Source organism: Dipteris shenzhenensis, chromosome 31, assembly GCF_047967505.1.
Source record: "Dipteris shenzhenensis isolate YYH24624 ecotype China chromosome 31, Dip_SZ_1.0, whole genome shotgun sequence".
Classification (NCBI taxonomy): Eukaryota; Viridiplantae; Streptophyta; class Polypodiopsida; order Gleicheniales; family Dipteridaceae; genus Dipteris; species Dipteris shenzhenensis.
Genome location: NC_141626.1, coordinates 45,680,987 through 45,693,324, shown reverse-complemented (window position 1 = coordinate 45,693,324; position 12,338 = coordinate 45,680,987). Strand labels below are relative to the sequence as shown.

General features: G+C 46.0%; 1 protein-coding gene across 3 annotated transcripts in view; it reads right to left on the bottom strand.

Moving 5' to 3' along the window:
- Positions 1 to 11,822, bottom strand: part of LOC147881525 (ubiquinol-cytochrome C chaperone family protein) — a 69,375-nt gene extending 57,553 nt beyond the window's left edge. Inside the window, exons 1-2 of one of the 3 annotated variants that reach the window (XM_087370081.1) lie at positions 11,468 to 11,822; positions 11,161 to 11,374 (exon numbers count right to left, since the gene is read on the bottom strand). In XM_087370081.1, the coding sequence (XP_087226207.1) occupies positions 11,161 to 11,374; positions 11,468 to 11,611 (358 nt within the window). In that variant the 5' untranslated portion in view covers positions 11,612 to 11,822. The remainder of the gene's footprint in view (positions 1 to 11,160; positions 11,375 to 11,467) is intronic. The other 2 variants (XM_087370079.1, XM_087370080.1) reach the window with 2 other exon arrangements.
- Positions 11,823 to 12,338: the final 516 nt, after the last annotated feature.

Here is a 12,338-nt window from a genome sequence, read left to right as displayed (position 1 = left end):
TGTCTTCAGTATTGTTTTATTTGTCTCCAAGTATTTTCTTTATATGGTATCAGAGCCAGGTGTGCCAATTGACACCTGAGCCTTGATCTGGAAAGCTTGGAAGATAAATCATCACCTGAAGATGTCTTCTCCCTCTTCTCCGAAGCGATCTCAGCCTGAATCAACCTCTATTCAACCATCACCTTCGACATATGTCGAGAGAGAGTCTGCTAGGATTGAAGGTGATGAATACCTCTCCAAACTCTTTAAAGAATTTGCTGAATTCCAGAAATGGAAGGAACTTGAAGCAGGTACCCGCACACCTCGTGCCTCTACCTCTCCACGGTTCTCTCCAATACGTCAACAAGGACCTCTATTCAACTCAGAAGAAGCTGAGCAACATCTCAAGTTCGGTGCCAACGAAGAACAAGTATCCCCTGACGAAAGAGGACAGGCCGGCATGAGAACATTGGATTATTCGACAGTGCCTATTCCACAAGAATCAGTGCAAGGTATGATGCCCTATTCCCTTAGTGCAACTCCTTCTGTTATGCAAGGCATAGGAACAAGTAATCACGAGGACACAGATCCATACATGCATGTGAACACTTGCAGACGAGAAGGAAGAAATGCGTCTGACAATGAGTTTGCTTTCGGTTCACATCCCTCCCTCCCTCCCTTCCCTCTCATCTCTTCCGCTGCCATCTTTCCTCCAGTGGTTTCTCATCCTCCTCCTTCTCCCATGCCACTGGATTCCTATAGTTTATTTCCCTCTATCTCTCCCGCTGCCTCTTTTTCACCTCTCATGTCTTATCCCGCCTCTCATATTCATCCCTCCCCCTCAGGACCTTTTTCAAATTCCTTTATTCCTCCGGTGATGCCACCTCTCCCTTCTTCTCACTCTGCTACTATTCCCAATTCTCTTCTGCCTCCACCAGTTGCTTCTCCCTATCATTCTATTTCTTCCCCTCACCTTGTCTCTGCAACAACCAAACATGCTTTCACTGATATGACTCGTTTTAACGGGTCTAATTATACCACATGGTCCAATCTTATGCGCCATGTGCTTGATTCTCAAGACCTATGGGAACTTGTTCAAGGTACCGACGAATCGCCACCTGATCCTCATGTTTATCCTCCTCAGGTAGTTCGTTCGTGGCGACATCGTAATGCCACTGCCATTGTTGAAATTATGCAAGGTCTTTTACCTGAATTTCACTCTCAATTACAGCATTTTGATCTTGCCTCTGAGCGATGGGCACATCTCACTGACCGCTATGCAGCTCGAGATCGTACTCGTCGTATCAATCTTGACCATGATCTCCAACAATTCCAGATTCTTGCTGACGATGATCTCAAGGTTAAACTAGCCGATTACCGGCGGTTAGTTGCTGAATTTGCCACAACTGGTCCTCCCAAATCCGAGGATGACCAAGTTACTTTCTTTTTAAATAAACTTCCGCCCAAGTATTTCAGTTTTATGCAACAAATCATTTCTCAACCTTCTCTTCCTACTTTTTATGAGTTTGAATGTCAACTTTTGCGTTATGCTCGTCTTTACTCTCAGGTCCACCAAAAACATAGCATTCCTGCTTCAGAGGGGGCTCTTCTCTCCGGGATTCCAAAAGATCAACCTAGCTCCGGAAAGCCCTCTCCTACTCCTAACCCCTCTAGTAGTAAACCCGCCTGGCACTCCCTTCCCAAAAAGAATAGATTTTGTCAGCATTGCCAGAGAGTTGGGCATATTGACGATGAATGTCGCTCCAAAGCCAAAGGCCTTCTTCCTCAGCCTCCCACCATGACTCCTCAACCACCCCGTTGGACTCCTCAGCTCCCTACCACGACTCCTCAACCACCCCGTTGGACTCCACAGCCCCCTACCACGACTCCTCAGCCACCTCGTTGGCGTCCTAGGGGTGGTCCTCCTCCTCCTCCTTCGAACACTAGTCTCTGGAGACCCCAGGGCCATGTCACTAATCACTTCACTCCTTCTCCTCCCTTTATAACTCCTGAAGGTCTGTCTGACTGGTCCACCGGAGATTCTCTAGACTTCACTTCTCAAGCCTTGATCCATATCACCGAGCTTGACTCCTCCTCTTCCTTATCTGGGTCAGCTTTTCATACTCTTTCATGTGACTCTAAATCTTCTTGGATTGTGGATAGTGGAGCCACTCATCATATGACCCCTCATCCTGATCTCTTCATTTCTCGCCAACCGGCAACAGGGGGAGTTCGTTGTGGCAATAACTCTGTTGCTACTATTCATGGTGTTGGTTCAATAACTTTTGATACTGACAAAGGTCCCAAACTTGCTCAATTGGATCAAGTGTTTTATGTGCCCCAATTAGGGGTCAATCTTCTTTCTGTTCATCAACTTTGCCTCCTTGGTCGCACAGTGCTATTTACAAAGATGCATGTTGACATCATAGATGAGTCCTCGGGACTCCTTCTAGCTCGAGGTGATGCTCAACCTAATGGTCTGTACTTTATAAATCAATTTCTTGCGACTCCCTCCCCTTGCGGTTCTGAGTTTCATCGGCTTTACGGTAATGCTACCCTAAAAGATCCAACTGACACAGAACGATTATGGCATTATCGTCTGGGACATTTGTCCTATGACTCTTTATATGAAATGTCTCGGGATCATCTAGTTGATGGCCTACCTAAATTATCGCGCGCTAAAGATATTTGTCATCCCTGTCAATTAGGTAAACAAAGCCGCACTCCTTTTCCTTCTCATTCCACTTCTCGAGCCAGTGAGATTTTGCGTCTAATTCATCTCGCTCCTGTTCCTTCCCTCAATGGTTCACATTATTTCTTTTTAATTGTGGATGATTACTCTCGCTATCAATGGGTGTTTTTCATGAAAGAGAAATCCGACACTTTTTCTTTTTTTGCTACTTGGGCTCGCTTGGTTATGAACCAAACAGGCAAGTCTATTGGGATTACTCGTAGTGATAATGGTGGTGAATTCATTTCCCATGAATTCACTCAATTCCTTCAAGAGCATGGTATCCAACGCCATCTTACATCTCCAAATTCGCCTTCCCAAAATGCTCGTGTCGAACGGCGACAACGTACTGTCATGAACATGGCCCGTTCCATGCTTTTTGCAGCCGAGTTGCCTGAACGTCTCTGGCCCGAAGCCGTCAATACTTCTGTCTATATCCTTAATCGCTGTCCTACTCAACCCATCCTGAACATGACGCCTTTTGAGGCCTTTTATGGCTATCGTCCTTCTATTTCTCATCTTCGAATCTTTGGTTGCCGCGCGTACACTCATACTCCCAATGATACTCGCGGTAAACTCGAACCTCGTGCTGAACTTTTTCTTCTAGTTGGCTACTCGGCAGAAGCCAAAGCTTATCGATTATTTGATCCTCGTACAAACAAAGTTTTGGTTCGCCGAGATGTGGTCTTCGATGAAAGAGCAGTGCTTAAAAATTCCTCTATTCTCTCTACTGATGACGTCTCCACTCCAGTTCCTTCCGACAATTCTCCACCCGAAATTCCTTCCTCTCCTCCCGTAACATCTCTCCCCCCACCCATTGCTTCTCCTCATGACCCACTGCCACGCTGGTATCCTCAAACTATGAAGCATTCCGGGATTATTCCTGTCGAACTTCCTCCTTCTGGTCCGCGCCGCTCTACTCGAATAACTTCTTCTCCTGCCACTGCCTCTTTTTTTACCACGGCCTATATCATACATTCTGAACCTGCCACTTGGCAGGAAGCAGTTAAAAATCCTGCGTGGCATCGTGCTATGGAACAAGAGCTTGAAAGTATTGATCGCAATCAGACCTGGATCTTGGTAAGAGTGCCTTTCTCAATGGCTACCTTGATGAAGAAGTCTATGTGACTCCCCCACCAGGTTTTTCTCCTCCTGGCCATGAAAATAAGGTTTTCCGTCTCCGCAAAGCTCTTTATGGTCTCAAACAAGCACCTCGATCATGGTTCCACCGAATAGACACCTTCCTCAAAACTAATGGTTTTCATTCTACTCCCTTTGATCCAAATTTATATATCCATCATTCGTCAGAGGGGGTCTGCTTTATTTTACTCTATGTCGATGATCTTTTGCTTTTAGGCTCCACTCCCACTACACTTCAGTACATTAAAACTCAACTCAGCATCACTTTTGAAATGACTGATCTTGGTCGGCTCTCCTATTTTTTAGGCATGGAAGTTGTACAACATTCTGGTGGTATTTTTGTTTCTCAACAGAAATATGCTCTTCAACTCCTTGATCAAATCATTCCTCATGAGCCTAAGCTGGCTGCCACTCCCTTAGATCCCACCGTAAAGCTCTCAAAAGACTTGGAGTCTCCTCCCTTTGATGAACATCTCTATCGCCAGGTTGTTGGCAAACTCCTCTGGCTCCTTCACACTCGTCCTGATCTTGCTTACTCCGTCTCTATTCTCAGTCAATATTTTAATGAACCCAAGCTCACTCATTGGCATGCATGTATTCGTATCTTGCGGTTCATTCGTGGTACTTACTCTTATGGTTTACATTTCAGACCAGGACTAACCCTACAGGGATACACTGATTCTGACTGGGTTGGTGACCCGGACAATCGTCGTTCTCATGGCGGCTATATTTTCTCGTTTGGCTCAGCACCTGTTTCTTGGTCTAGCCGTAAACAAGAGACTGTTGCTGGTTCTTCTACTGAGGCTGAATACCGGGCCTTGTATGATTGTACCACAGAGGCCATATATCTCCGACAGTTTTTGGCAGAATTGCACTTTCCTTGTACTAAACCCACGATCCTCTACGTCGACAACAAAAGTGCCATTGCTCTCGCAGGCATTCCCATTTTTTCCAACCGCACCAAACATGTTGGTGTTCACTTTCATTTTACTCGCGAGCAAGTGGAACTAGGTACTATTCGGTTGATCTATGTTCCAGCTGCCGATAATCATGCTGATATTCTTACCAAGCCGGTTAATCGCCCTACTCTTGAGCATCTCTGCCCACGGTTGGGGATTGGTTTACCTCCTCCTCTTTAACAGTTTTTTTTTCTCTTTGTGTACTTAAGTGAACAAATCCCCTGCGAGGGCACTCCTTCAAGTCTTTCTTTTTTGTACCATCATCTGGGCATTTAGTGAAGATGAAAACCTACTCTGTAGGCATCTCCATCTAAATGAAAACCCCAAAAAAAAAAAAAAAAAAAAAAAAAAAGAAGGCTGATGAAGATGATAGATCACTCATGGAACACCTCTTTGCTTCTCCTGTCTGCATTGGACATTGAGAGGGGGTGTTAAGCCAGGCAATCTCCAATTCTCCAGGACCAGATAAAACAGGTACAAACACCACTGGTGCCTCTCCAAATCCTGTCAAAGAAACCCCGAATCGGAGGCCAAAAACACAACCAAAGATATGTCAAAAGCCCCGGTGCAGAGGAGAAACAAAATAAAAAATTATTTAAAAAATGTTTTTTTAATGGTCTGACCAGATCTGGCCGACCAGATTGACCTGGTCGGTCAACTCTGACCAGGTCGGTCAACCTGCAGGTTGACCGACTTTTTCTGCCCCTTCCTATTTAAAGGGGGGGGGGGCTAGGTATTGTCACACAATCTCTTCTCCAGCTCCAGAGGTTCCTGCACACCCTGAGCCACTTCTGCCTCCTGGCTGCCTCCTCTGCTGCCTCAACTTCTTCCTCCTGGCTGCCTCCTCTGCTGCCTCAACTTCTGCCTCCTGACTGCCTCCTCTGCTCCCCTTTTTTCAGCTCCAGATCTGTTCTCTTTTCTGCCCCAGATCTGCCCCTCCTTTCTGCTCAGATCTGCCCTCCTTTCTGCTCAGATCTGTCCTCCTTTCTGCTCCAGATCTGTCCCCTTTTTCAGCTCCAGATCTGCCCTCTTTTCTGCCCCAGATCTGCCCCTCCTTTCTGCTCAGATCTGTCCTCCTTTCTGCTCCAGATCTGTCCCCTTTTCAGCTCCAGATCTGCCCTCTTTTCTGCTCCAGAACAGCCTTCCTTTCTGCTTCAGTTCTGCTCATCTTTCTGCATCAGATTACCTCCAACTTCCGCTCCAGATTCCGTTCTTTCTACTCCAAATCTGCAGCAACCCCTTCATCAGTTTGTTGTCTCAGATTTGGTTCAGTTCCAACTTGTGGAGCTAGTGCAGAAGTCCACTACAGTTGTCAGGACTGAAGTTTGTTTCAGAGCTTCTCTTCACTTGTACTAAGTTCTGTTTGTGATATATATATCTTCTTCAGCCATTGATTGTCTTCAGTATTGTTTTATTTGTCTCCAAGTATTTTCTTTATAACTTCTTCCTCGGTTGATCCCTCTTAGAGCTCTATCACGGAGTTCTTTCAGCTAGATCACATGGACCCCAACGAGACGAGGCCTCGACATGACCGTGACCCGGAGCCTGTGACCCGACAGCTCAGATAAAGGGTCAACACACAGATCACACTTGGAGACATCCCCTCCTTGTTTAGAGTCGGAACACGACCAACGGGGATCACAGTAGCCCTGGTTAGACGCAGAGCTACAACCAGGAGACGTGCCAGGACCGCACCTCTGAGTGGCCGACAACACTCTATTGCCGACTTCATGCCACCACTGCCTCATCCATCCTGATATCTTGCTGTTGCTGGGGATGATGATGATATTGATGATGATGCTGAGATTGATATATAGTCGACCGTCGACATGACTATGTTGTACTTAGGACTTAGTCCTACCATTCTGCATTTTTGCATTTTTTGCATTTTGCATTTTGCATTGGTATGGACGCTCGTTTAGTAGCTCCACTACCACAGCTCGTTGTATCAGGATTTTCACAGTCTCATAGACCCATCGGTCTTCCGAAGACTTTAATAAACTTTCTTTCTTTCTTTCTGCAATACACGACCTGATATTCAGTTTTCAGTTTCTCAAGTGAGCAGGTATATGCACAGCCCAAAGATTATGCATTGGCAGGCTGTAAAACGGATCTTCCGTTACTTGCAAGGTACAAAGTCTTTTGGCTTGATGTTTCCCAAGGGGGGTGACTTGCAGATGCATGCTTACAGTGACTCAGATTGGGCTGGAGACTATGATACTAGGCAGTCCACCAGTGGAAATTGTTTCTTTCTAGGACATGCTTGCATTTCTTGGTTGAGTAAGAAACAGTCTACGGTGGCTACCTCCTCATGTGAAGTTGAGTACAGGGCAGCTTTCATAGCGACAGTTGAATGTGTTTGGCTGTGTCGTTTATTTGCTGATCTTCATCTTTCATTGGAGGGTCCTTCTCCGATTCTCATTGATAGTCAGAGTGCTATAGCAGTGGCAAAGAATCCTGTGTTTCCTGCTCGCACGAAGCACATTGAGGTCACTATCACTATGTCAGAGAGAAGTTGCATGTAGGAGAGATCAGTATGATCTGTGTCAACACATGACAATGTTGCAGACATCTTCACCAAAGCACTTCCACGTGAAAAGTTTGAGGCATTTCGTAGTGCCCTAAACTTATATCCTTTTGGTGATTGATCATTTCCTTGTACATGATATTGGCAGTGCAGGGGGGTGTTAGAATTATTATTATAATTCAGCAATGACCAATGTAATGTAATAAGTAAATTAGGGGCACTTTTCCCTCATTTAGAGGTTTTTTCCCCTAACCACAGTTAGTTCACTAACTACGGTTAGTGAAGGATAAGGTTTTGTCACTTAGACAAAACCCATCCCACTTCTTGTATTAGTCACTTCTTCTATTGCAAGCACTACGTTCAACTCTCTTGCTCTTTCACTCTCTCTTTATGTAACAAAAGGAAGGTGTGGTATCACATCCACAGAATAGGACTCAACCTAATGATGTCGAATCGAAATGGCCCGAGAGGAATCAAGTCTCTCATAGAATACCTGAGGCTCTGTAAGAGCTGAGCCCCATGTCATAAAGAATGGGGAGTGGGCAAAGTGACTGAAAATCTTGGCTACCCCCATCCAAATCATCCTCACATGTCTGCAATCCCATAAGCAATGCTGAATCGTCTCCAAAGCAGAGAGGCAACGAGGGCATGAAGGGTCGGCTCCGAACCTGGATCTCTAAAGGTTCACTGCAATCCCACCATGGATAGAAAGCGAAAAGAAAAGAGTGATCTTTCTATTCTTGTGGGATTTCCAGAAAAACCAAAGCATCCTCATGTGCATCTCGAAAGGCCAAAACCTGAAGAGGAACACCGCCTCTCGTAAAAGCACCTGCCCAAGTGGAGCAAGTGAGTGACATATCATCTGTGTCTACCCAATCCGCTGGAAGGGCTGCCTCAATCTGCAAGATCCTCCCTCACTCCCTCTGAGATGTCCTGTCAACTAAGATTTGGTCTCCTTTGGAAGCTTGTGGAAAGCTTTCCATGACCCCAATGATGAGGCGGGTCCCCTCTCCCACTTGGACCACTGCATGTAGAGTGAAGTACCAAGTGGTCTGCCAAGATCATCTAATATACTGTCATTCCACATGATCGGTTGCCTATCAATCTCTTCACGAGAGGAAGGGGGAATCCTCTGAAGAGTGCTGGCCCATGCTTTCAGTATGGCAACCATGAGAGGGGACGAAGGAGACCTGAGGTGTGGTGCAGTGAAAATCCACCTAATACTACCCATCCAGTCTCCTCCTGAAGAAGGTGTGCACGTCTGTATGCTGCTGATAAAAAAGGCCTTCCATGGCTCATGCCCTGGCATAAGTCCTCGCACCACCATCTTGCAGAGTACACTGTAAATATGGATCAATAATAATGAGACCCCCTTCCTGTGCAGGGACGATGAGGGTCTCCCAAACCACCCTGGCTAACGCATCTACTGTGCCATCAAGCCCACTCCAAAGAAAATTTCTGAAAGGTCTCCTGAGCTGAGTGATGCAATCCCTAGAACGGCACCAGTATGAACAAACAAACTAGGCCATGGCCAAGAGGACCTGGTATTCCATCACAACTCTAGAGGCAAGATCCAGCTTGGCTGAGCTCCAAAAAAGGAGCTTCCTCCTGATGCTCTCCAACACGGGAGCAAACTGCTACGTGGAAGAAATATCCAAGCCGACTTAGCAGCCCAAATACTTGACTGGCACACCCCTCTGAACCCAAGTGAATCCTATGTCAAGCCCCCAAACGGGAGTGTCCTCGTCACTGATCCAAAAGCCATTGGATTTATGCCAATTTATCTGTGCCCCCGCCGCTAACCAAAATAAATCCAATGCTAACCTGAAAGAAATGAGCGTCTGTGGTGTGGCATCCAAGTAAACTACTGTGTCATCTGCCAACTCACTGTCAAGTAGTCCTCTTCCCTTCTGATGGGAAGTCTTAGCCCAAAGATGTCAGCTTGAGATCTAACATAGATACTCATAGCTTCAGCCACGAACAAAAAAAAAGAAAAGGAACAAGGGGGCATCCCTGACGGACTGATCTGAAAATCTGAAATCTCTCTTCCCTTACTCCACCAATAAGAACCTGGCTGTGGGCTGATCTGTACAAAGAGGAAACACCTCTGATCCAAGCATCTATAAAGCCAAAACGTAGAGAGGTGCCCTCCAAAAAACCCCAATCTACTCTGTCATAAGCTTTCTCAAAATCCAAGAGTAGAACGGCTAGATTCTGGCCGCTTTGCATGGCCCACTTTGAAGCTTCCCAAAAGGAGAAAATTATATAAAAAATGCTTCTGCCGTGCACAAATCCCGTCTGAGTGTGATGAATAAGATCTGGGAGAAGGGGTTGCAATCAGAGGCTGATTGCTTTGGTCAGATTCTTGTAACATGACCCCAAAAGTGTGATAGGCCTCCACTGGGTCACTAAATTTCTGCAACCTCCTTTCGGGATAAGGTGTATGAGACCCTCTGTAAGTGACCCGGGCATCTCGCCCGAGTCCTAAATGCCCTGCAGGACCGATGTAATGTAGTCTCCAATCATATCCGAAAATGCAATGAAGAAAGAAGGGGTGAGGCCATCCGAACCAAGGCACTTGCCCTTGTGAAGGGCTAAAAGTGCAAAACTGAACTCTGTGTTACTGAAAGGTGCATCAAGCAAAACATGCATATCCGGTTTCACCAACAAAGGGATGCTCTACCAAATAACCTGTCTAGCATCCTCTCTATCCTGTGTGTCAGGATCTGCAGTAAGAAGGGCGGCATAAAAATCTGAAGCTATGCACATGACGTCATCTGGATCTCTCTGTAAAACTCCATGTGAGTCAATAAGCTGGGATACACTCTCTCTACTATGTCTAGGGCCAAGAGTAGAGAAAAAGTGTTTATTGACTCTGCCACCCATCTGAATCCAGAAGGAGTCCCGTGCATGAAAGGCATACTCTGCTCTCTGATCAAGCAATATCTGCTTATGAGTCCTTGCTGCAATAAGGCGCTCTTAAATCCAAGCATCTGAAGGCCGTTTCTGCTCTTCCCTCTGCAAAGCTGCCAACTACTTGCAAACACCAATCTCACGTTTGAGAATATCTCGTCTCCTGGTACAAGCAACTGAGTGGTAGAAGTCGCAGGTCCTCCTCTGTGTACAAGGCATTTGGAATCCTGATGCTGGCAGAGAGGCCTCATGATGGATCTTTCCAAGTTGAGCATGCATGAATTGAAGAGTGCAAAGAAAATGGCAAACGCTACCCCACTAAATTTCAAATCATGTAACTATCTACACGGTCCAAAGTATGTTTGATATATGTGTGCTTGTGGAGTTACAATTTATGGCAATAAACAAGGCCATAAGGTGCAAAACAAGGCTCTCAAGAGGTTGGACTGACATTAGCGACCGTCTAACCCACATGTTTTGAACATATATGTGAGATGGTGCCCATCTTTAGCATAAACCCATCTTTTCATGATGGAGCTTTCCAAGTTGAACACACATGAATTGATATGTTTATTACATGCCTAAGCTTGTTCATGTATCAAGAGTGTTTTTTGTGTGTGTACATACACATGTGGATGTTCTATCCATCTTTGTTGTTAGCCTTCCCTATTTTCTCATATGCTCATCGCGCTCTATGAAATGCACTAGACCTGGTAAACCCCTTCTGTTCATAAATTCTTAAACCGCACATCTACATAGGCTCATTTGACTGAACGAAAGGAATAAAAACAAGTGATTAGATGCTTTTACTCCCCACCTTTACTGTTGCGCTCGAATGAATGCAAGCATCAGCGTTATCAACAAATGTCCTTTTATCAAATACGTATGCATGCATGAGCACAATGTCATACTTGCGTATAATTCAGGAGCCTCCGCTTGACGTGCTATACGGGAATGCAAAGTACGCGCTCCACGCAAGAGTTTGCTTTCTCTACTGTAATAGCCTAAAAGCCTTAGAGCAAATCCTCCGATTCCTTTAGGCTGAGGATCCATTACTCGCAGCTTTGAATCCAGAGGGAGACTGAGAGATTGTGGCTTTGACTTGAAAGGCAACTTTGCTGCCTGCTGCAAAACAAAACACAATCGGGGAACACTAAATGCTGCGTCCTCGTTCCGCATACATCTCATGCAAACAAAACAAAAGAGAAAAAATCACACCTGCGACTCGCTTGAGGAATCATCCTTCACGCTCTCAAGCACTTCTTGAGTAGCCGTCTTGGTAGAGAACCGGGAAGCTTGCAAGCTCACTAGGGAGCCATTTACGTAGCGGCGAACGGCCAGCCTGCTCCATTTGGAAAGCATTGTCGGGGGACAAACAACAATACGGGGCCTAACTCGTCGTCCTCGCCATAGCTGCGACAATGTGGCAAGCTCGTTGAATGGCAATTGGCAAGAAAGGAATAGCTACGATGAAAGTTCTCTTCGATGGAGAAGAACCATAACTAGGAGCCACCTCACTCGGCTCCAAAAGATCTTCAAATTACACTCACTAGGGGGTTCCTATGTCCAAAGGGTCATAGGGAGGTGGTTGGGAAAATTGACCTGCGTGTCAATTTGACCGGTTAGTGGTCAGATTAATGGGTTGATTAGGGCTATTAGAGAGTTTAGGGTTAATGTTTTGGAGGTGGCGCCGCCTCACTACCTCTCTTGCAGCCTCTCTCCTCTTCGCCTTGCAGCACCCGAAACGCTGCCTCTCTCCTCTCTAGCTTCCTCTCTCCTCTCCGCCTTCCTACCCCCTTTCGACCTCCCTTGCTCGTCTCAAGCCCTCTAGCAGCCGAAACGCTATGTTATCTCGTGCACAGGTTTCCAAGATCCGGTGATGCACGTGGCGAAGCTAAATGACGCCCGTTTCTGATGGCTGTCCTTTTGGATTGGTTCTCGTTGTTGTGCAATTCTGTTGGGTTCCTGCTTTCTGTCGGTTGCTACTTTAGTGTTGCTTCTTTACCCCCAAGAAATACGGACATGAAACTGGCTATTGTTGCATGTTGGTTTCCAAGGGGAAACGAAAAAGGGCCTTCCAGGCAACCGT